We start from the raw sequence: 25404 nt of genomic DNA on the forward strand, positions 1-25404 counted from the left end.
GGCAAAATTATGAGGTATAATGTGGCAGATTTTGTTATAGTATTACTTTATTATTATGTCTTTTTTACACATCATAACACTGCCTAGGGAAATATTTAAACCTGTTACTACCACTTTAACACACAAATACAGCAATAAGCATTTGAAAGATTGCAAATCAATCTTTGCAAAGGGCTTTTCACTACACAGGGACGCGTGTCCCCACACTTTTGATACATTTGAGCTAGAAACTATTTTTTTGCTTGTTAAAAATTGCAGATTACGCAGCAGATTATGGATTTTGTGGCAAATGTAGGAAATCCAAATTTATGTAAAAAACACTGTAGCCGCATAATCACATAATTTCAGTGGCCCGGGCTGGTGCACTTACTGTATGTTTGCAGTTTCTAAAGGGTAAACCTTATACCACAGGGTTACAACTTCCTGATTAGAGCCAGAACCACTGATTCAGTGCTCTGTGTCCTCATTCTTATCACACTGCCCTGATCTCGAACTGCAAACATTTGAGGCGAGCAGATTCAGAGTTTTGGTGGTGTTGAAGGGTGCTCCATATAGATGAGCTGCTCTCCACTTAAACTTGTGAACTGCCCAGAGTTCCCTGCTTCCTTTTTTGCATAATCTTTGCGGCACTCTAAACCTGAAAGGTTATTGTCTTGTTAAATATATATGTATTTTTCCTTACAATATGCATTATGACGTTTCTTGATCTGGGTCTTAAGCTTCAATATTTAGGGTTCATGCTATGAGCTCAGTACTGGTGATGCCCTATCCAGACTGCATATTCCACAGTTACGATGGGACATTACCTTTTACTTCCAATAGTAGCTCAACATTCACGTTCCCTAGTTCGACCTTTTCCCAGCCCTACCGCCGATGGCTAGCCAACAAACATTACTTCCCAGAAACTCCTGCTCTCCTCCTTCTATCTATTCACAATGAGATGATTCTAAAGTCCCTGGCCACCAGCATTCACTGGAAAAAGTATCCTACAGAAATATTCATATGAAAAACATTTTTTCACGTTCATTTACAAACCAAGATGTTCCAGGGTTTCCCCGTGGTTACCCATGATTGAAAACTGTTTTAACGGTGAAGAGTCCAGTTGTAGTATTAACAGGATTTAGTGGTTGGCTCTAAGCCCAAGAGTGGCTGCAGCAGCACATTATAAGGATTAGTCATGAGGTAATAAAAGAAGGTATACTATCCTAGCCCAGTCAGTAAAAGTCTTATATTTCATGATTGACTTTTTAAGAGACACAGATGGCAGAAGCATTCTGGGTGCCTACAAACCAGCTCAAAGATCCAATATGTGGCAGACCTAAATGCAAAGAGCAGACACAATCTTATTTCTAATTAGGATAGTGTTACAGCACCACCTTCAACTTCTAGGCACAGGTCTGATTATGGGTTATTACAAGTCCTGCCCTAGACACCAAAGCATGGGAGTCGAATGTAGCCTTGTTTGCACATAACAGACTATGTGAAAGATATCAAATGTGAAGCATTTCACTAAGGTGCAAAACACCAACATCCAAAGAACACCAATACAGTGCATCGAGTGCAAGAGGAGTTCTCTACTGGCCCCGGCTGAAGGCACTAAACCTCTGTGGCTACCACCGACCTCACTTTCTCTGAATTTGTTGTTCATTCATATAGGGCTTATTTACAAATGTACTGCAGGCAAGAACTGGACTCCATAGCATTAGCAACACACCCCAGACCAGGCACATCAAGGGTTGTGACAAGAACTAATTACTCGTGCCCTTCAGCCTAAGGTCTGTAAACCTGTAAGAACTGCAATAATTCACCCTAAAGGGCGGCACTCATGATTTAATGCTACAGGACACTGCATGCTACTTCAAGGTCTGTATAGAATATTCCTATTATTTTCTGAGAACAAGTTCTTCAAATAATTCCTTATCATCTGATTTTCACTCTGATGTGCCACGATTTTCTGCTTTGTCTGGTAGTCTGTAAGCAGTTACTTTTTCATTGTGTTTTATTCGTTGCCTCTCTTGGTTAATTCTCCTATTTCACTAGCAAGTTATGTGTAGTCATGTTTGATAACTGTAAATATTGTCACTGTAGATTTTGATCCCTGTGGATCTACATTGCATGGGAAGCCTGAAAGCAATGTGAGGCTCGGTTTATCTAGGGAAATACATATATGCATAATCTCAATTAGTTTTCCTTCATTACACCCCACATTTGAACAATCATTGGTCTTGTAGCTGTACATGGATCTGAAACCCTGTTCGGGTGGTAAGAGTCCACAGGACCGGCATACATCTGGGCCATGGCACTTTCTGTAGACCTATCATCAAGGTACTATCTTATATTGGGAACTACTGAGGGGTAACCACTTTTTGGTTTAGCGGGACACACTGTAAAAAGACCATACAGATACAGGAAGTAAAGTAGGTAGCCGATATGATAGAATAGCACACGGCTCCCATCTTAAAGAATGCAGGCTTGACTCTATGAGCAAGTGTGGAGCTGGTAGAGTAAAACAAGGAAGCCTGAACTTCTGCTTCAGAGTAAAAACTGCGACATATTACATATTTGGGTGCGACTTTCAAGTAATCATATGTATTAGGAAATAGAGGGGCATGTGATCTGTTAAAATGCTGCACGTTTGTACCTTTGATGCATCATGTGGAAACTCTTTGCCAGATAGCCCACAAACGTGACAGGTGAATTTCTGCAAGAATTTGGCCCTAAAAGACACACAATTGATGGACATTCGGGCTGGACTGTTCCCATTGGGAGCAGGGTCAAGACTGATTTGCATATGGCTTGGTCCAAACTGGAATGGCATGGTGAGCAAAAAAACGATGGATTAAGGCCCAGATCTCTGTACAGGGGTGAATGTACAACATTGTTCTGCATTCTGTCCATCAGTTGTTGTTTTTGCATTTCTCACCCCGAGTGGGATGGGTATGCCCAGACGTGGGTCCCGTGCTCTCCATGCCACTGGAGTCAAGCTATCCTGGCTGATGAGGGCTGAAAGCCCGAAACCGGTCCTAGCATGCTTGTTTCCAGTCCAGGGAGGACCTGGCCTGGCAGTTCGGGCTCGACTGTTCCCATTGGGTGCAGGGTCAAGACTGATTTGCATATGGCTGGGTCCAAACTGAAATGGCATGGTGAGCAAAAAAACGATGGATTAAGGCCTAGATCTCTGTACTGGGGTGAATGTACGACATTGTTCTGCATTCTGTCCATCAATTGTTATTTTTGCATCAAGCAATATATTAGCACTAAATAACACATAAATGTTATGTATTTCCAAGTTGGTTCCTACTCTTTACAGGCAAAAAAGAAATACTGGTTTCTTGTCCTGTTCTTGGTGCTCTGAAGCTTTTTCAGACACTGTAGTTATTTGCAACTTTTACCAAACATTCACCCAAAAGGCGTTCTTGCTACTGGGAGGAACATTTAGGGATATAATCTTTTAGGGCATAACTGAATTCAGTAGCTCAATTTGTTAAATATAAGTAAAGGTAAATTAGCCCTTAACAATGACATTCTCAACATTAAAATAACCCTATGTTTACCTACAGTAGACATGCTAATAATATATAAGACAGCTTATTTGGGAGCCTTTTCCAATCAGACAGTGGTTTTAACTGACTCCCATCTATATTGCGACTTACAATGTGCTTAAAGCATATTATTTAGGTATTCACTATACCAACCTCTGAAGATTGAAAAACTAAGCTTACCTTGCCAGGATTGCATCATTTCCCCTGCAGGTCTGAGCATTTCAAAGTGTAGACAACTGACTCTTTCAGCAATCTTACTGTCTAGCTTGATCTGTTCTTTTATCAAATTATACCACGTTATCAAATTTAGATACTCATTTTTAAATTAGAATATGCATGAGGAAGTACAAATTTTAGAAACATTGTTAGAGTTTACATGAAAATGACTTTGAAAAGCGGTTAGCTATTTTCCAGCACCATTTTAAACACAATGCTTCGAAAGTCCCATCCTTGCTTCGGACTAACCCAAATGTTATGGGGTCTACCAAATGATGAGGTGATTCAAGGGATGCTTAGTAATTTAGATGATATAAGTACACCATCAAAACTCAGAACAAGTATTTATTAAAGCACCTCAGCTATATACTCTGAAGATTCACACAACTCGAATGCAGAAGATGCGGGACACATGGCGGCCGGAAATAGTGAGTAATGAGTCTATGTCCATGGAACACTAAAAATGAAGCAAACTGTAAAAGGGAATTTTCCTTTTAGAAAATGATAAGCGGCATTTCAGACTATCATAATTGTTTTTCTTCTTTTCCTCCACTTCTTTACATTTGCCTTTCTCTACTGGTTCTATCACATTCTGTGGCTAACATGATCTCTATCTAGTGTTAACTTACTAAAAAACAACAACACTAAGGCAAATTTGTATGCGTCCCATTTCTTGTTTTGGTTTTCCAGTTCGAAACTATTTTACTTAATCCTAATGTCTGAGTAGGATATACAGAAAAGAATGTTTGTGTCATACGTTTCTTAAGTGTTGATCCCCACTAATTCTGTTTGCAGAAGGAAAACCATCGGCTTGCTAGTATACTCATGGAACAATTTGGACCATCAACCATGTTAAGCATACTTCTCCAGAACTATCTTATAACAAACATATTAAATTTTCACCTTGCAGGACACATACTGCTCTACTGGGGCTCTTCCAGACCAACTGGGGCTCTTCCAGACCAGGACTTTGCTATTCAGGCATGAGTGAAGTTTATGAAAACATAGGTATGCTTTTTACTTCAGCAGAAAGTTTATCTTTACAGCAGAGGCTCTAAACGTTTCTATTTGTTCAGGTTAAGCTACGCCCTCTTTGTTTATCAAAGCCATGCATGTAAGCGCCCCTGTACACACGGTTTACTGTGAGGTTGTTTTGCTAAGAAGTTAGTTAATTTGTTAGTTTATATGTTGCTGAACAGTGTGCTTATTTCAAGTTACTTTTAGATGTGTTCAAAGTCTAACGTGTTCCAGAGTAGAACAGTTGCCTCCAGACATGCACGGCAAATTCACACGTTGCAAACTTCGTTACCTTCAGCAGCGGAGACCGTGTCTCCTGCCTGGATGGGAATTTGTGAAGGAGAGGCGGTGAGTGGGAAGCAGCAGATGTAGACAGTGTAGAAACAGGTTCCGTGGGAGGTGACTTGGCAAAATGGGATGGATGACTAGAAGAAAGGTGGCAAGGAGAAGAAGCAGGAGGTGCTTGTGTTCCAAAGGACATGGATGCTTGCTTAAACATTTAAGAGAAAAATACAAGACTTGATCAACACAGCCATTAGCTGAGAGTGCCAGTGGTAGACAGATGCATACGAGTGAACAATGTGCACAGGCACAGTATCCTGCAGGGAGACACAGAACATAAATAACTGGATAACTGGATGCTCCAGCTATAGAATAATTCAATAATTAGGAAGTGTTAACATCAATGGTGCTTTTCACCACAAATTAAATTAGATTGCTGTTCCTGCCAAACATGCTGATTAGATTAGGCTTTTCTGAAATACTTTCCCAGAATCTACCTTTCATTATAAACTCAACCTCAAAGTTATGGAGTATTCCTCAAGCATAAATGGATTTGCCTAAGCTACTGTTGAATCATCAAAATCAGCTTTTGCCTCCATCTACCAAACTTCTTGGAAATGGTATCAAGTTAGGTGATGTCATGAATCATGACTAGTTTGTGTATTTTTTATTGAAAATGTACATCATGTGAATGTTCAAGGCATATATTATTGTTAATCCGAATATTGAGATCAGCCATGAAAACTGCAAGCACGTATTGTACATCACACCAGTAGCTACGGCACTGCTGCAATTGTTGTCTTAACTGTATTTTTGCGAATTAAAACATAGCCGCAAAAAAATGTCAGAGATTATATTTTTAAGGTTTTGTACATCAAAATGTGTAAAGGAGAGTGCCAGTGTCGTCAAGTCTGACATGACTTTGCATGGGAATGACATTTTGCATTTTAAGATCATCATAACAGTAGGGATGTAGCTGCATTTTTTTTTACTATAGTCTTGTCCATCCCATCCTGAAAGAAAGCCTACAATTGTAGAGTTATAGTAGTAGATAGCCTCTCTGTATGATGCACCTGCTGCAAAGATCTCTGGAACCCCAGGATCACTTTAAAATCCTGGTCTCTCGGTCAAGGCTGAACATCCAATGAAAGATCTTGTTTTGAAACTGGTGAAAAAGAGGAGAAATCTGAAGGCCACCATCCAGCTACTGAAGGGAACATCAGTATTTTACTGTAAAATCCTCAATGGCTGCATCATTCTACTCAAATGTTACCTCTCCTGATGATGCTTGATAGTTAAGACCCAGGTTTAGGCCCCACTTTAGAGGATAACCTAGTTGAATAAAATTTGCTGGTACGTTTGTCACTGCTCCAGGCATTTAAGACCTACTGTAGCTGCTATCGACAACAACAATTGTGGATGTTAACTAATGAGCTGTTTTTTGTATCAATATGAACCACCTATCAACTTCCCAATCATTGCTAACCTTTTCCAGTGATTTCCTTTGTTGTTGATCCAGTTAGAATCCACTGAGATCATAAATGAATTGCTGTATAGTTCATACGCCATGTTTGAACAGTACAATCATCTGCATTTAGGTGCATCTGCTATTTGTCTGCATGGTGATACATGCATGAGTCATAGTGACATACTGATGTGTTCCCCTGGCGATACCAACATGAGCCACAGTAAATTGCTAGCGTACCTGCCTAGCAATACATGTTTGACCCACAGTTATATGCTGATGTATCTGCCTAGTGATACATCATTATTTCACTGTGGGTCACGCATGTATCACTAGACCGATACATTATTATTTCACTGTGGGTCACGCATGTATCGGTCTAGTGATACATGCATGAGCAAATGCGTGACCCACAATAGCAGACTGATGTACCTGCTTAGTGATACATGCATGACCCTCACTGACAAAATTATGTTTCCATCTTTAATTGACAGTGAAAGTCTTTGGTGAGTGAATCAATGTGAATTTTACAAAGGCGGTGCAAGTACAGCAGCTGTGCCTTAGGGCTAGAGTTTCCTCCTAGCCTATCTCTTGTTCTATACTGTACTCTGTTTTCATTAGAGCTGTAAGTTTCATTCTATGTCAGCAACATATTACAAGCAGGTATACATAACTGTTCTTTTATATAATGGTTTACAGAATCATAAGCACTGACGACATAGGTGGGGACCATTTGCATATACACACTTTTGAGTTTGTGACTGGGGGATTAGTGGAACATATGTGTTCTTTGGTTCAGTGACTGAAAAGTTAGGAGACACTGAGTTGACCGCACTATCAATCCAATTTTAGATAGCGTCATAGCTACACTACACAATGGGGGCACAGGTTAGCCACTGTTCTAGTTCAGGCGTGGTGTAACAAAATCCACTATTCAATCAGTGCTGCAAGCTCTTATCCTCACATGCATTAGTGTGTGCCTTTTAGAAGTGATAAATAAGCAGGTAAACCCACGGAAACACTAGCACACGCTATAACATAACCAAAACCAAATGCTGATACCAGTTCCTTTGAAAATAAGGTTGAACATTCCAGTTTTTAGAAACAGGTCTTAGCTGCTAGTTTTTACATAATTCTCAAATCTAAAATCCCATTTTACAAAAAAATAGGGAAATACTATCAGACAGGGATTGAGTGAAAAAGGATCAGGTATTTGCTTATATAGTAATTTAGACACCTAAGTCGGTAAAACTGATTTTGATGGTTCCAATTCATGAAACTCGTTATCACTGCCCCGGAAGCTACCGGCTGTGAATGTTGGGTCCCTTCCATATACAGTAACCTATGCCTATTTGTCAACTGAGTGTAAGCCTCCACAACGAGTGTTGTTGTGTCACACCCATGTGCACTGATTCGAATTGAAATTGCATTTATATAGCGCTCACTGCCCCTGATGCAGACATGTGAGGAAATCTAGATTCATGACATCCTGTGGGCCTCTATCATGGTCACAAAAGCATGATCCCAAAATCCGTTTCGTCACTAAGCTCAACTGTTGGGCAGAATTTTTTGTGGGTCGTTGTTGTGCTAAAGTCTTGCACAAAGATACCACAAAATATATTTTATCCGCATTATCAGCAGTCATGGACACATAAGACACTAGCATTGAACCCTTGCACTGCAGGCAACTCAACAATGCAAGCCATACCTAGAAACAGTAGACAGCACACAGCCCTCAATATGGTGGACATGCTTGTTTACCCCAGGGGAAAGGCAGCAGCAGAAAATTAATTGGGTGTCTCTATCGAATGATCCAAAGCATGTGATTACAAGATTTCAAAGACATCACAGATCATATCATTATCCTGCAATAACATGACAAATCCAGAAGGAGGAAGTGGGGTGAGGTTAGATAAAAGGGTAGAAGGAAGGGATGAGAAGTAGGAAAGAGGTAAAGGGAGACAATGACAGTTTCAAATGACTGAGAAGGCAAGCATGCAGTTTCATCCTATGGAACATTACTCAAGTGAATGCACATTAGTTGGGATATGCATTTAGCACCAGCAGCATGCTCACTGAAATCCAATGTTAGGCACCTCAGCCTTCTCCTTACAAAGAAATTAACTTCAAATCAAAATGAATTAAAAAAAAAATACCTCTGTAATGACTGAGCTGAAATCGTCGTTAGATACAATAGGCTTGGTCTGCACTGCTGTCACAGATTCTACGCTTCTGCATTGGTCGTCCTCCTCTATGTAAAGTCTTGGAAGCTGCTCTGTTAGGTCGGGTCCACACCTATAAAATTCAGGATCTTGACATTCCAGCTGACATCCTTGAATGATGGACAGAAGCTCCTCGCAGATCTCCTCTTCCTGCTCATCAGCTGGGGTGATCGTCTGTGGTGTGGATACCCCTTTAGGAGAGCCCGAGGAGGTTGCCTGGCAACCCATAGTCTCGCATGCTTTGATGACCTCAGGACAGCTTGAGATCCCTTTATTAGAAAGAGACCCTTTTGACTGTGACTCCAGTAAAGGTTTTTCTTTTCTACCACTCTTTGTTGTGCCATCATATGTAATAGCTGCAGGAAATAAGTCATGAGTCTGGGCTAAGGTTAGAGGAGGTGAGATGGGCGATGATGTGGAAAAAGGCTGAGGTGAGGGAACAGAAGTGAAGAAAAGTGCCTTTGGTGAGGTAATTGGAACAAAATGATCTTCCTTTATCCTGGGCTTGGCACTTCTGGAGGGCACTGGTTCAGTCTCAGTAGTTTTTAATCCCAAAGAATTGAGTTCTTCCAAGTCGGAGAAAAAGAGATCAGGAAAAGGTGGCGGGGTAGGGGCAGGTGTGCTCAGAGGTGACAACCCAACAGTCAATGACAGCCACTCAGTGGTGACAGCTTGTAGCTTCCCCTTATTAGGCTCTGCGACAAGTGGCATGCCAGGCCCGGGTGAAGGACAAGGAGCACTGACCCTCTTACTTGAAGCCAACTTTAGAAATAAAGGAAAAGGTGAAAGAAATCAAGCAGTAAAAAAATAAAAAACTGTATTTAAACAGAATTGGGTGACAGCAAACAGAAATCAAAGACGCTCAGTGCCATATTCAGGATGACAGGGTAGTTATTTCAGGAAGCACACATACTCTAAACACTTGCAGCATGCATCAGAGCAGCAGGGAATACCTTGGAAAAGTGAAACCATATCAAGTTCTCGCCAGAGGTTTAAGTGTCACATGCCAGGGACAAGTCTGAATCCCACAACACAGTCTAAATGTGATCAGCTGGTGTCCTGCTTGTTGCTGTTCTATCTGTAAAGTTCTCTCCTTTGAATTTGCCCAACGATCTTTGGTCAGACACCTCAAGGCAATACTACTGGGTAGGCAAGGGTGAAGCTGATCACAGTGTAGAGTCTGTGAGTCAAGTGGGCAGAAAAACAGACCAGTGGGATGGGCACTGCTAGGCTTAGCTAGAAATTTACAATGGTAGTGTAAAGTAGCAATACCTGCAGCAAAGAAGCAGCAATATAAAATGTAGATATCTGTAGCAAATACCTGCAGCGAAGACGTAGCAATATGAAAGTAGACACTTGTAGCAAATACCTGCAGCGTCAAAGTAGCAATATAACAAGCACTTGCAATGCAATAGGTCGCACATTTACGCGAGTTTGAGCTATTGGCATTGTAAATGACAATGCTTTTTATTTATGTTTTGGTTTTTAAACCATAAAATAAAAGGCATTGTCATTTACAATGCCAATAGCTTAAACTTGCGTAAATGCGAGACCTATTGCATTGCAAATGCTTATTTGAAATTGAAAGGCCATGCTTTGAAACCTGGAGGAGGGTGAGGGGAGGACTCTATGTGTCAATGCAAGCCAGATAGCTGCACTGCAACTCAAATGGTATCTTGGATGCAGGCTTTGGTAACGCTGCAAGACAAGCTATGCCTCTACCTTGCAAAGTTAAATGACTCCTTCCTCCACCGAGACACTGTGCCGTGACCTTTACACTGCCATGGTGAAAGGCTCACGCTTCGAGGCATCTGTTATGTGCGCTAGGAGGTACTGCTTCCAAAAAACAAACGTGACGGAATCCAGCAAAGCAGGGGTAAAATCGGGAAACGCTCTCCCCTCCCTCTCTACAAGACAGGGAAACAGAGAGTGAAGCTGTAAGCCCATACACGTCTGAATGCAGCCAGCGAGTTGCTTGTAAGGTACTCACAGCTGTGAGGCTACCAGGCTGCTAGCCAGATTCTGAAGTGAACACAGTACTAGAGAAGCTTTTTTGAAATTGAAAAGACATGCTTTGAAACCTGGAGGAGGATGAGGGGAGAACTCTATGTGCGTTACTAAAATAACCAGCGAAAAACGTAAAATATCGAAAAATTAGAGTTTGGAGCCGTGCCGAAGAAAACATAGTTGCGGCTCAGCAAACATCAGAGCAGATCCTTTAAGGTGAACACAGGGATTCCCAGAGTGAGAGACCGTTCGTGGCGCAGCAGTTAGAGCTGACAACTTGAGAGCTGGGGATCCGTGTTCGAGCCTCGGCGTCGGCACATCCTGCTGATTATGGACAAATCACTTAATCTTTCCCCCTGGTCGTCCTAAATGTACTAATTAAAAAAAAGATGGCATCGGGCTGTCCACATGGGCCGTCCTAAAAGTGGACAAGGAGGTAACCCAAAAGCCCGATATTAAATCACGCGTCAGCGTTTAACATAAACGATGACGCGTGCCAAGTGAAAAGAAGGGCGGGGCTTAAAGTCGCTTCTGAATCCTTATTGATTACAAGAAGCCTTCGCATAGCAAACAGCGATTTGCGCTGCAATGCCAGGTGAGACCTAAAAAGTAGATCTTGCAGCCTTCTCTTCCTTGTTTGACACCTGTGTGTACTCCTACATCTCACTTTCATGGCATGCACAGTAGTGAGCGAAGCCAAGAATGCACGGAAGGTACCTCGTACTCAAACACACAGCATGCCTGAATGAAAGCTCAGGATGAATGTTTTGTTTGCTGATGCCAGAACACAACAGGAGCCGCTGTCTTATTTCAGCAAAAGGACACACGCTAACCCTGCTGTAAATGAAACTGCTAAGTTCCTCATCATGTCAAAAGGGAGGGTTTTACCAGTAAACACAACACGGTTATATCTACCATCATTTCATAGGATATTTTTTATTTCTCTGCACAAACTCAGCTCCTGAGACAATAGGGTATGTGAATGAGCCACTAGCAATGAGTAACAAGCATTGGCAAAACCAATCAGATGCTGCAGTGAAACCTTGTCTTTACCAATGCTTTTTTGGCTTTAATAGCTACTGCAAATGTGTGTGCATCTGCAGCGGCCATCTTGGAAAGGGTTGTAAAATATTATAAATGAATCATAATTTGAGTGCCACAGATGCATGCATCCATGGCTGACATTTTTTAATGTGTTTATAATTTTTTAACAAATGCCGTTGAAAGATTACTGCCATGGATGTGTGAGCATCCGCGGCAGCCAGCTTTGAATGGGGTTTACATGAAAATGAAACAACCCCAAGCATGGTGCCCGCCAAAAGTGCGTGCACTGGCCAAGTTGAAAGGCAGACATCTGAAGAAATTGCTAAAGAGTTCTACCTACCACGGCCCATGGAAAAAAGTATCATGGCACACAGAAAAAATTTATAGAAAAAGAGCTTTAAAAAAAGGTGGTTGGAGGGCAAGAGGTAGCTCAATGGGGGAGGAAGTAGGGCGGAAACAAGAAGGGTACAGGGGAACAGGGAACGAAAATATGCCCTTCCAGTCACTGCAAAACAAGTACTGATATCAGCAGTGGAAAGATACATTATTCAATCCAAGCATTGTGACTGAAATGTTCCTAAGCAGGACAAACACATGAACAAAGAAGAACAATCACATCCGAAGCAGGGAAGTGAGATGAATAAAGAATGTCATCTAAGTGTGAGGAAGGGGCTGACCCAAAGCTCACTATAAGTATGTGCATTGTTCTGAAGATAATAGATATTTTCAACAGACAGCAATGACTGTCTTTAGCAGAAACCTAAAAAACACTGCTGTATTAAATGTCAACCCTCACCCAGTCCAGATAGGCACCATGTATAGGCAAGATACAAAGCAAAATAACTATGAAGTACCTGAGACTATGCCCAAATTGTAATATTCAGGGCACAGTTGGAAAAAAATGTATGGTGTCTGGGTTCAATGGCTATGTCATCATTTACCTCCCTTGCATATATTTAAATGATTTTAAAAGGTTGTGACAATATGTTGCCAAGTCTGACACACATGGAGTGCTGCATCATAACCACACATACAAACCCTGTGCACACATATGATATGTGCTTCTATGGAGAAGCACGGCATTATCATTGTGCTAGATTAAAACAATCTTAAACTCTATAATCCACCCAATATTTTGCTTGCAATCTTGTGGCAATCTGTTATGGTCCTCAGCCGAATGCAGATAATTTACTTCTCGACCATACAACTCTTGAATTGAATTAATTCAAGTGACTGACAACTGTCAGAATATCCAGGAAACTGGTAAATCAGTGATAGCACTTAGGTACACTGAGTTCATAGCACTGCACAAGTACCCTGATGATGATGATGATAGCACATCGACTACAAGTCGTACAACTTTGCGACAGAGCTATAAAAACATTACCCAAATAGATCCCCGTTTTGTACTCCTACACTTTTAAGTAATGTATATTTAATATGTACTCATTTGTACTTCAGATGAAAAATTTAGGGGATCCAGGATAGTGTCCTGACGTTCGATACACCAATAACTATACTTTCATATCTGGTTAAACTCCTGCAGACTGTTGTTTCTAGCTTAGAATAACGTGTTGTTTATCTTATCATTCAGTCCTCAGATAAGGTTCCAGATTCTAGACGAAGACAGAAAGCATGACAGAGGAGGAGACATGGAGAAGATAGTGCCATGCAGGTAGTATTTTTTGATGCATCGCTTTAACACTCCACCACCAAAAGGTCAAAACGATAAAATAGTTATAAAATGTTTTCTATAAAACCAGGAGAGTTGTGTACAAAATTGACAGACAGTAAACAATCTAAACACAGGATCGGGATGGTAGATAATATGGATGGGGAACATCTGAAGTCACAGGACAATCAACATTGGAAAGTAGACCTCATTCACAAATATATATCTTAAAAATGGATAATTACATGCAATGCTTCTCAGCCAGAAATAGAATAAAAATCAATCTGCAAATATTGAGGATCATAAAGAAGAAAGACCTGGGTAATCGTCCAACCCGAGAAGTGAAGATAAGAGTTGAGATATATGATAATTACTAATAAAGAACAACAAGGGGAAAGCGCAATCATTTAGCTTTGCTCAATTTTAGCGTTAAAATTAGTAAAAACAAATTAGAGGCCATCAAGCACAAAGTACTGCTTAAATATCAAAAACAATTAATAAACTCAATTTTATGATCAGAAGCTCAACTACAGGAGTAATTGCATACATCATGCAATGTTGTTTACAATAGTATTTTTTGGTTTCTAGCACTGATGTCATAAATGTGGCACAAACTGTACACACGACTGTAAATCTGTCATTATGAACATTTTGTGCTACCTGCATCACACATGCAGGTAGGACAAAATATTCATATTGATATTTTTTCAGTTTCTGGGAATGAAGAATTAGAGTACACTCTCCGCCAAACTGAAGGTCCACCTGCTTGAATTACAGTTGTGTGGACCTTAAGTATGTCAGCGATGGAGCCTACTCTGACTTTGTTGCTGACATACTCATCTGACGACCTGCCGGAGTATGGGTAGTTGTAGGCTCACTAATAACACTGTCGGAAATGGCAGTGAGGGACAGTAAAAAAAAAAATAGCAATGTCCGACACCATGGAAGATAAAGCTTCGAAAGTTAGTTTTTAGTAAAACCTATTAAAGGTTTCATTGGTCGCTGTCCGTCATACTTTTATAACACTGACAGGAACCGCTGTGACTACGGTTCTTGACAATATTTTGAGTTGTCTGCAGGACTGGCGGACAACTCTTAATTTGGCAGGTAGAGGACCCTCGATATGGTGGGAGTAAAGGACTTCACCATAGCAACCGACTTACCTCCTCCCACCAAACACTAAATCAGCCCTGTAGTCAGAGACACAGCACAAAAGTTGAATAAAATATAGGAAATATCAATTACTTTAAATTACCAAATTAGAGCGATTATCTATATAAACACACAAACCATAACACATAATTGCATTGTATCTTGAAATTAAATGCAGAGACAATGAGAAATAGCAAATAGGGTATTTCACCAGAGTAACTCTTCAGTGTCCAGGAATGACAACAAACATGGCGCACGCATAAAAAGTAAAATCCATGATTTCTTTTACATACCCAACAGGGAGACACAAGAGAAACGCACAGCGACCCACAAAGGAACGAAAGAACTGATCTTTGCACAGCATGCTCATACAAACAAACCGCGTGGCTTGGTAAGGACAGGCGGTGAGACTAAGGGATACACCATGTTTCCAAATAACAATTAGTGGCCCCACAGCTGATAAACGCATGAAAAGGAGAAAACGATTAGGAAGTATAACATAGCACGTGTATTTGTAAAGCATACGTTCACCCAAGGGTATCTTGGCACTAAATAACAGATGTTTATTGTTACCCAACTCAATGGTACTCATTTTATCGACCTCAGACGGATAAAAGGCTGAGTGGATCCGCCAGGATGTGAACCTGTGACCATGAGGTCGAACACAGGCCTCTACAGTGGATGCATTAGTCCACTAAGCCACCAGAACTGTCTATCAGCTCAATGGTGCATTTGAGGAAGGTGACAAAGCCAAAAAGGGAAGGTATGTATGAAAATAATGTTGGGCAGAACCATTACAAATTAACAGCTTTGGGGTTATTTCTGTGAATAAACAGATCGTCTTCGAAGCTTCTAGAGACATACAGGATAAAGGTTGGCATTGAGATAAAAAAGTCTATTATTAATATTGAATGACAAGTCAAATGTAATTATTAGGGTTTTTTATGTAACACATGGAAATGTATTCATGAAGTTGACTACCGGGGTCACTGTGGGAAGCAGCAAGTAAGTCTTGTCAACAAGCATTTCTTTATTAAGGCAACCTACGTAGAGACTACAGAAAAGCACGGACAGGGTGTCGGAACTATACGTGAGAGTTTCCTCATAATAAGATGATTTACTGTAAAGTTACTGGCTAAATAAAAAGGAAAACACAGACTGAACAACAAAATAAATACATGTCATTTTGTTGGGAAGTCAATCGTGAAACAAAAGTTGATGAAATTGAGAAATTGCAATGAATAACAAATGAATAAGATAAACAATATTTGATTCTGAGCCAGACTGCATGAGAGTACACGGGGTCCTGCTTAAGAGTATAAACAGATATGAAAACAGAGCTACAAAAAACATCATACACAAGTCTTTCTGTGAAAAAACCGTAGAAAAAAGGGTGATACAAATCACTTGTGAGGTTTTTCAAAAAGAAATAATAGCTTTTTAAACTATACTTAATTCCACTGGTAAAAGCAGAGACAGGACTTAAAGGCATTATATACCTCACGGGAGGCAGACTAAATTTCAGACCCAGAGGCTAAAAGATGCGAGTATTATGGGGTTATCAGATTATCAGAATTAGCCAGAGATAGAGGATGAAGAATTAGGCAGAACTCCCTCCTTCTTTCAACAAGGTAAACTAGAATAACAGGCCGCATTGTTTTTGATGCAAAATGAGGGAACATGGTTTCATATGACATGGCAATGCTAAAAAATATCAACATTTTGGGAAGATGTCTTTTCATATATCTCAGATAAACTACAGATATCTCTCACTCAGGATCTCATCTTATCAACTTTACGCTATACACGCTACCATGATTGAAGACCTTTAGATGTCAAGAAAACCTTCTTTGATTGTATGGTAGTTGCCAGATCTATCAACAATGTTAATTGGAAATCATACAGCATACCCAAGGTAGCAGAATGGATTGATAAATTCAGGAAAGTGTATAAGCAGAAAAAACTATTTGCAGTAAGAAGAAGAACACGCAAGAACTTCCTTAATCAATGGAATAACTTCATCAATGAACTAGAATGAAAATGGAAGCTTTGTAAATTTGTGGATGGTGTTTAATTATTTACAAAAAATATGTATTATACAATAAAGTAATGAATTTAGTATGCATGGCAGGCTCTCTAAGAAAAATAAAATACTTAAAACTTTCTATGTACAATACATATAGCATGGAATAGTTTATAGGGTGTCATAGTAACTGCATTATCTGGACAAAAAGAAAATGTAAAACAAAGCACGGCATACATTCAGATAGTCATATGCGAGCGACTCACTAGAAAAAAGTATTCGGCCATTTTATTGTACTTTCATAGTTATGCCCACCAACACCTGTATGTAGGCAACCAAGTCGATGTTCTGTTTCTCATTATTTGCACATGTATTGATAAATCTATTGAGGTGGTGGGGGAGGCGTTAAATTACAGTAGCGGGTGTGGTCTGTGTAGGAATAACGTCCAATCAAAAGTGAATCCCGCTAGTGTGTTGTATGTCATCTGATCAATCAGCAGATCCTTGGCTGCTACCTTCGGATGCTTAGAGTGTCTCAAAGGTACACCTGCTTTCTTACATCATACTTTGAAAGGTTGGTATGGGAAGCACGCCTGCAGATGCCGAAAACATTTCTGTGATGCTGATATGAAAATGGAATTAACAAGGATTTGTGCACGTGCATCTTGAAGAGGTTTTACCCACCTCCAGAGCTGCTCCTTTGTGAACAGTATCAGGCAACTGACTTAATTCTGATACACTAAGGTCGTCTTCGAATTTACTAAAGTGGAACTCTGTAAATAGGGACCATTCTATATAATGGATAACTTTTAAGGCTAAGAAGACAAGAGAAGCAGATGGGTGAATGTCTTTATTCTATACCAAGGCATTAAAAAGTCTATAGCATTATGTTTTTGACAGTTGCATTGTTTCTAAAGTTACAAGAAACACAGGATCCACAAATCTCAACTTTTTTTGAATAGTCAGAATCAAGGTAGCTTCATGGTAGTGTTCACGCCAAAGGTACACAGACTATTACTTTGAAACCAAGGCTGACAATGTACCATGGAAGGAAGACGGACATGTTCAAATATCAGTACAATCTTGGCTCAGATACTCACTAGTATTTGTAATGTTTTCTACCTTCTTTTTAAATATTGCTGAGAATTAACTTGCAGTGAGGTTATTATACAGCGCTCCGAGGGGACATTGTGAATAATCAACTCCTTTGACTGAACCTGACCCATTTTAAGCTTGGATTTACAGTTCCCCTGCCAAATCTTTAGCAGGCCCATTTCTATTTAATTAGGAGCCAATATAATTACTCTCGGGATTCTTTATGGCATACGCTTTATTTATGATGCCCACATTTAAATAAAATTACTCAAATGTGTAATTAAAATGACTATTAATGATAAAACAACTTGTCTAGCTCAACTTTTATGGTACTTTAATGCAGAAGATTCCATCCATCTGCAAGCTACGGGGTTGCACTGTGCACTCATACTTAGCTTTCTGTATTTAAATAATGCAAACCTTTTTCTTTACTGCCAACTTAGTACTGTCTTTTAGTGAGTAAATGGCCATGTAGCTCATTTAGCCTAAATACAATGCCATGCTAACATTAGCAACAAACCGAGTACTTTTTAATTCGTGTGTTGTGCTCAGCAATTACAACCATGGCTAGTTTTGCATTTACAAAGCAGGGAAACTATCTGCATCCATCTGTAATTCATGTATAAATGTCAGAAACAATTACTAAACCCTGTGGGCCTCCACCATGGGCCCTAGTCACAAAGGAAAATTAACACATCTAAATTTACTCATGTATAAATTTACTTTTTCCATTAGGTGTAAATCTACACGTTTGTGCTATCTACCATTTCCGAGTGTACATTTACACCCATGTGTAGACTGGTCAGAAACCAGGGTGTAGATACATCTAAGACTTTACTAGTGTAAAGTTACTACCTGTAACTTTTCACATGTACGCAAAGATATCCGCCACCTGGGTGGACAGCTCCCTATCACAAAGTATACAGTAAATGAACCCCCTGACAATTAATTACCTGTACCCAATCTCTCATTTAACAATTTATCAGTTGATTATTTGGAGGAGTTGAATGTGTATTTGTTGAGTTTATATAGTTAAACAGATAGTGGGAACACCTTTAAACTGAGGCTCTTCTCACCTGCTGCGAATCTCTGCCACTGCCACGGTCATTGTTGGAACTGGGTCCCGGACGCTGTTAGTCCTCCCCCGCCGCCGTAGCTTCCAGCTTCGCATGGCCGTTGCAGGGGAGACTACAGCTCCCAGCGTGCTCCAGGGGTTTGCCACGCCCACTTGCCGCCAGTTCGCGCCCGGAGGCGCTTAAACGCAAGGAGCTCCCTCGGTGGAGCGGGAGGCTCTTCTCACCTGCTGCGAATCTCTGCCACTGCCACGGTCATTGTTGGAACTGGGTCCCGGACGCTGTTAGTCCTCCCCCGCCGCCATAGCTTCCAGCTTCGCACGGCCGTTGCAGGGGAGACTACAGCTCCCAGCGTGCTCCAGGGGTTTGCCACGCCCACTTGCCGCCAGTTCGCGCCCGGAGGCGCTTAAACGCAAGGAGCTCCCTCGGTGGAGCGGGAGGCTCTTCTCACCTGCTGCGAATCTCTGCCACTGCCACGGTCATTGTTGGAACTGGGTCCCGGACGCTGTTAGTCCTCCCCCGCCGCCGTAGCTTCCAGCTTCGCACGGCCGTTGCAGGGGAGACTACAGCTCCCAGCGTGCTCCAGGGGTTTGCCACGCCCACTTGCCGCCAGTTCGCGCCCGGAGGCGCTTAAACGCAAGGAGCTCCCTCGGTGGAGCGGGAGGCTCTTCTCACCTGCTGCGAATCTCTGCCACTGCCACGGTCATTGTTGGAACTGGGTCCCGGACGCTGTTAGTCCTCCCCCGCCGCCGTAGCTTCCAGCTTCGCACGGCCGTTGCAGGGGAGACTACAGCTCCCAGCGTGCTCCAGGGGTTTGCCACGCCCACTTGCCGCCAGTTCGCGCCCGGAGGCGCTTAAACGCAAGGAGCACCCTCGGTGGAGCGGGAGGCTCTTCTCACCTGCTGCGAATCTCTGCCACTGCCACGGTCATTGTTGGAACTGGGTCCCGGACGCTGTTAGTCCTCCCCCGCCGCCGTAGCTTCCAGCTTCGCACGGCCGTTGCAGGGGAGACTACAGCTCCCAGCGTGCTCCAGGGGTTTGCCACGCCCACTTGCCGCCAGTTCGCGCCCAGAGGCGCTTAAACGCAAGGAGCTCCCTCGGTGGAGCGGGAGGCTCTTCTCACCTGCTGCGAATCTCTGCCACTGCCACGGTCATTGTTGGAACTGGGTCCCGGACGCTGTTAGTCCTCCCCCGCCGCCGTAGCTTCCAGCTTCGCACGGCCGTTGCAGGGGAGACTACAGCTCCCAGCGTGCTCCAGGGGTTTGCCACGCCCACTTGCCGCCAGTTCGCGCCCGGAGGCGCTTAAACGCAAGGAACTCCCTCCGCGTCGCGGGACGCGCGCGGGCGTCGCCGGGCTGAGCCCGGGCAGAGGGCGGGCCGTCTGTGGCCGTCCGGGGCCGGAAGAGGCCGGGCTGGGCCACCCCCCTAACTTTGGGTCTGAAAGTACCACTGAACGGACCTCTCGTGGAGATTTTGACCAACTGTGTCTTCTACTTTGAAGGTAAATGGGAGCACTGCCACGCTCGTACTGCTGCTAAGGATTGTGACGATAACTGCTGCAGTATCTGTGTGCACTACTGCTTAAACTGGTTGTTTTTGTTCCTCGGTCCGGCTCGCTTGCCTCTATGGCTAAAAATAATATCAAAGTTGTGGCCAAGGGGGGCGTGGGGCCCTGGATGCCTTTCTGAAGAAAGCTGAAACTGTTGTTGCCAGAGAAATCGCAAGTGTAGAGAGGAGGCTTTCCCTGGAACCAGTATTATTGTCTAACCATGGATCGCAATCGAATGCCCTTATTGCTGACATTGATGTGAGCTTGCCTAGTTGTCCATCTATTGTAGAGCCTGCACTAGAAGTGAGAGATGTTGTTGTTCCTTTTGTAGTAGATTGTACTGATGGTCCTCCTCTTTCACCCCGAACTACTCGCTCTGGACAATCTCGAGTATCAATGTCCGCCACTACTAATTTAAAAAATGGTAAAAGAAAAGCGACCAAGGGTCCAAATGGAACGCGTCAAAAAGTAAAACAATCTAGGACTGTAAAGTCTGTTATTGAGTTAGTTCCACAGGATTCTATATTGGCCCCTCTGGTTCAGGGGAATAAGACGCTTGGGTCAGGTGTAAATGCTGCTCAGGTTTCTGTTGTTTTTGCTGGTTTTAACTTGATTGAAATTTTAAAGCTTATGGATGAGCAATTGAAGGTTTCTCTGTCCCCGGTTTTGAATAGGCTCGATAAAATTGAGAACAGACTTACTTCGATTGAGCGCCACATAGCTGGTCAGGAAACAATCTTAACAAATCGTAATCTACTGGAGAGACCCACCTTAGCCGGAGCTATTTCCAGAGTATCCGACCTAGCTGATTCCATGATACTTACTACTGTAGGTGCTACTAACCAATCTGCAGTGGCCGTTGAACCACCTGGGGGTGTTATCTTGAGTTCTCGGGATGTGCCAAGGAGAGTAAGCTTGCCCCCCACACAGGTAATTAAAGAATACCCTTTGCATTTGCCACCGGAGGCTTGTCCGTATACTGTCATTCTGGCAAATGTCCCTCCATCTACTGATGGAAAGGAAGAGAATTGGTCCTCTTTGAGGAACAAAGCCTTACATTTTTTAGCTGAAAAGACAGTTCTGGGGAGCCACCTTTTTGAGTGTTTTAAAATGGTAAGAAGGGTTCCCTGGGTGGGGAAGTTAAATAAGACACTTAAGGGCGACTGTGTAGTCGTGAGTTTTAGCTCCCCGTATTTGGTAGCTAACATTTTTAGGCAGGCAGGAACGTCTAGATTACATGAGGAATATGTGAATATCCTCCCATTGGGGTTCTTCTATCCACCTCACTTACAGAGACGGGGTGGGAATAGTGGTTTCAATGCTCAACCTGTCCCTGCGATTAGAACACTGGCCCTGAGTAACAGATATGAGGTCCTTAGTTCTCTGGACACAAATGACTGACTTCATGTAGCGCACAGCCAGTCTTTGGACATTGAAGCCAGTGGGGTGTGTATGGAAGAAAAGGGAAGTGTGATGCCTGTCAATGATAATACCGTTTCTTATGGTTCGGGTGTTAGTCCCGCTTCCCGAATGATTTATCGGGTTAACGGTATCACTCGGCCAAAAATTAAGTTCACTCAAGATGACCAGGTTAATGCTCCCGTTGGCACGCTTAATTATGTGCCTGTAAGGGCTTTTATTAGGGAGGAGGTAGCGGACTCCTCCTCCCAACCTTCGGTTATGGGAAATAGTGTGGCTAACGTTTTAGCAAATAGGGTTACTGCCTTGTCATGGAATATAGCTGGGTTGAGAGCAAAAAGAGAGGATACATGTTGGAAGTCATTTCTCTCTTCCTTTCATATAATTGCTTTACAAGAGACGTGGGAGGCCAGAGATTCCTTTTATTTGGATGGGTTCCAGTCTTTCATTAAATATGCTGTGTCTTCATCCTCGGGGAGACCCAGTGGTGGTCTCTTGTTATTATTTAGTCTTAAGCTATTGTATAGCACAGAACTTGTTAAGACTAGTTCACCCAATATATTGGCGGTTAAAGTTGTAGGTGTCAACCTTCCATCAATGTTAGTTGTGAACTTTTATAATTCATTTACGAGGATGGACGAATTGGAGCATTTAAAGGCCTTATTCACCTTTTTAGAGGATTTTGATGCAAATAATGTTACCCCTTATTATTTGTTATTGTTTGGCGATTTTAACATTCATTTAAGACAATCCAATTGTTTTGGAAATTTTAAGCAGGCTTATTGCCCGCAGGAGGAAGCCCACTTTGAACTTTCAAAAGGTGGGATGTTTCTAGACAGTATTGTTTCTGCTTTTAATTTATTTGTGCCAATGCAGAATTTACTATCTCCTGTTCCTACATTCACTGGTCAGGGTCACAACAGTATTATCTATCATATATTAATTTCCTGTACTATGAAGGGACTGATAGGACCATTTTGTGTCACTGCAAACGTCCTTAGTGACCACAATCCACTATCTTTGGAATTAAATATCAATGATGTCTTTAGGCCTAACCATATGTCTACAATCTCTAATTCAAACATAGTCCCTATTAAACAGGGAACACGTTTGAGATGGGAGGTTATTACTCCTAGTGATTTTCTTGAGAAACTGTATCACAGTAAGTTGGAGGATTTTAATATTTGCCTAGCGATAGAATCTAAACCAGGGGATATTCTTGGTGCCTTTGAGCGAATAACCAGCCAGATTATGGATAATCTAACCCTCGTTGGGAAACCAAGACCTAAGAAGCATAAAAACTGGTTTGATCAGGCATGTAGTAGTGCGCACTCTATTCTCTTACTGGCCCTAAAAGATGGTGCTAAAGATATCAGCAGGATTGTGGAGGCAAGAAGATCCTTCAAGAAAACACTAAAGGCAAGGAAAACTTGCCTGAAAAATTTGGCGTGGGAAGAATTGTCAGACGCTAGTGTTTTAAAAAGTAGTTCCCAATTTTGGAAAGTAATTAACAGCCCACTTTTTAATGAAATGGAAAATACTATTAATGATTGTCTTATTGCCCCAGATAAATGGGTGTCTCATTTTAGTGGGCTTTATTCTGAGATTCCTGACCAGAATCCAGTAAATTTTGGGGATACTAATCTGTCATCGAAAATTAATTTTACCGAGGCTGAAGTTCAGGACGCCATTGTATCGATGGCAAAGGGCAAAGCACCCGGCCCCGATGGTGTCCCCGCGGATTTGTACAAGGCAGATTCAAATTACTGGGCGAAACTTCTAACCTTAGTTTTTAACGCGGCAGCAAAGGAGGGTGTTCCCCGTTCTTGGGGTAAGGCCGTGATAGTACCAATATTTAAAAAAGGTGCTAGAGAGGATCCGGCATGTTATCGGCCTATTTCTCTTCTCGATTCTGCGATGAAAATAATGGGTAAAGTTGTCCTAGCAAGGTTAACATCATGGCTGGAGGACAACTCCATTATTTCGGACCTTCAGTATGGTTTCAGAAAGGGAAGGAGCACGGTGGGTCAATGCCTTAATCTGCATCTCATCATTGGGAAGTATACGATTGCGAAGCAGGGGGTCTTACACTTAGCATTCATGGACCTATCTACTGCTTTTGATTTGGTTAATCGCCAAAAACTATGGGCATCCCTGGCAGCTATGGGTCTTGACCCTGTGCTGATTTCCTTTTTAGCACTTATACATGAAGATACTACTGCGGCGGTCCGTTATAATAAGGACGGGAATCTAACTGATGCCTGGCAGGTGAAGCGTGGGGTAAGACAGGGGTGCATTCTTGCCCCCCTGCTTTTCTCACTTTATATTAACAACCTGGGGGAAGTTTTGTCCTTATCTTGTAAAGACATCCCAAGAGCAGGTACTAAGTTGATTCCCGCTTTGTTGTATGCGGATGACACGGTCTTATTGGCTAGAACTGCAAGAGGCCTTCAAGCCCTTTTAAATGGTTTTAACGATTTTATGGTCTCCTTGGACTTAGTAATACATTTTAAAAAATCACATTCAATGACAATAGGAGATGGAACTGCGAAAAAGGTTAAATTCTTCTGCAATAAGCAGGAGCTAATAAAAGTCCAGACCTTTCCATATTTGGGGGTCACCTTTGATGACCGAGGATCATGGGTCGCGCAACGCGCACAGAAACAGAATATTCTCGCTAGGGCAACAGGAGCATTGTTGGGTTTTGCAAAACGGCTGGGATGCAAGCCCTTGCCCGCGATTTTGAAGATATATAACGCTAAGTGCGTGCCTATGGCCCTGTATGGTAGTGAGGTCTGGGGCTATACGTCGGCACTGGAGATTCAATTAACTGAGAATGCCTTTTTTCGGAAACTTTTGTCATTGCCTGTTTCTACTTCAATTTTTAATATCCATGAAGATTTGGGGGCTGAGTACCTAGTGGATCAGATTTCCGTTGCTCCATTAATGGGTTGGTTAAGGGTTTGGGTGCAGCACCCACCAACCCTAAACCAGCTCATTATACAAGATTGTCTGGCCCTTGACAAAGCCATGTGTATTCCGTGGCTACGATATATTAAATCTAAGATGGAGACTCTTGGCTGCTTAGAATTATTTGAGAGACCATGTGAGCTGTCTAAATTGGAAATAAAAGACTTAAAGTCTCAGTTCATGTGCAGGGCAAAGTTGCTGAGAGAAGGCGAGGAAGTGTGTAAACCGTCTGTTAGGAGATTTGTCATGTTAAGTATGGGCAATGAGATTCAGCCATACTTGACCTATATAAATAACCCTTTCCATTTGTTCTTATTGATTAGGTTTAAACATGGCATGTTACCTTGGCTCCTAGCACACCCGAAGGGCTTTTTTAAAGAGGGCACTTTGGGCCCCTGTCCCTGTGATAACGCCTTCGAACAAAATACGCTGCATATGATTTTTTACTGTAAATTTTACACTCTGTTACGTAAGAAATTTATTTGCCCCATTTTTAAGAACTGTCACTTTGACCAAGTAAGGCCCGCCTTGGTATTTCTGCAAATGCTGGGCTCTCCTTTTGTCTGTTTCGGAGTCGCCAGCTATCTTTCGGGGGCAATTAGAAGTAGAAATCGAATGTAGTTTAATATATTTTAGCTCTATTTTTCAGCGTGTTT

At 42.1% G+C, this 25404-nt stretch overlaps 1 protein-coding gene across 14 annotated transcripts in view; it reads right to left on the reverse strand.

The window, feature by feature from the left end:
* Positions 1 to 25404, reverse strand: part of SORBS2 (sorbin and SH3 domain containing 2) — a 665007-nt gene that overhangs the window by 45769 nt on the left and 593834 nt on the right. For all 14 annotated transcript variants that reach the window (XM_085641964.1, XM_085641952.1, XM_085641951.1 and 11 more), the window contains 2 exons: positions 8679 to 9506; positions 5068 to 5265 (listed from right to left, as the gene is read on the reverse strand). In XM_085641964.1, coding sequence (XP_085498090.1) covers positions 5068 to 5265; positions 8679 to 9506 — 1026 coding nt within the window. The remainder of the gene's footprint in view (positions 1 to 5067; positions 5266 to 8678; positions 9507 to 25404) is intronic.

The sequence above is a fragment of the Triturus cristatus genome, chromosome 2_2 (genome assembly GCF_964204655.1).
Source record: "Triturus cristatus chromosome 2_2, aTriCri1.1, whole genome shotgun sequence".
Lineage (NCBI taxonomy): Eukaryota > Metazoa > Chordata > Amphibia > Caudata > Salamandridae > Triturus > Triturus cristatus.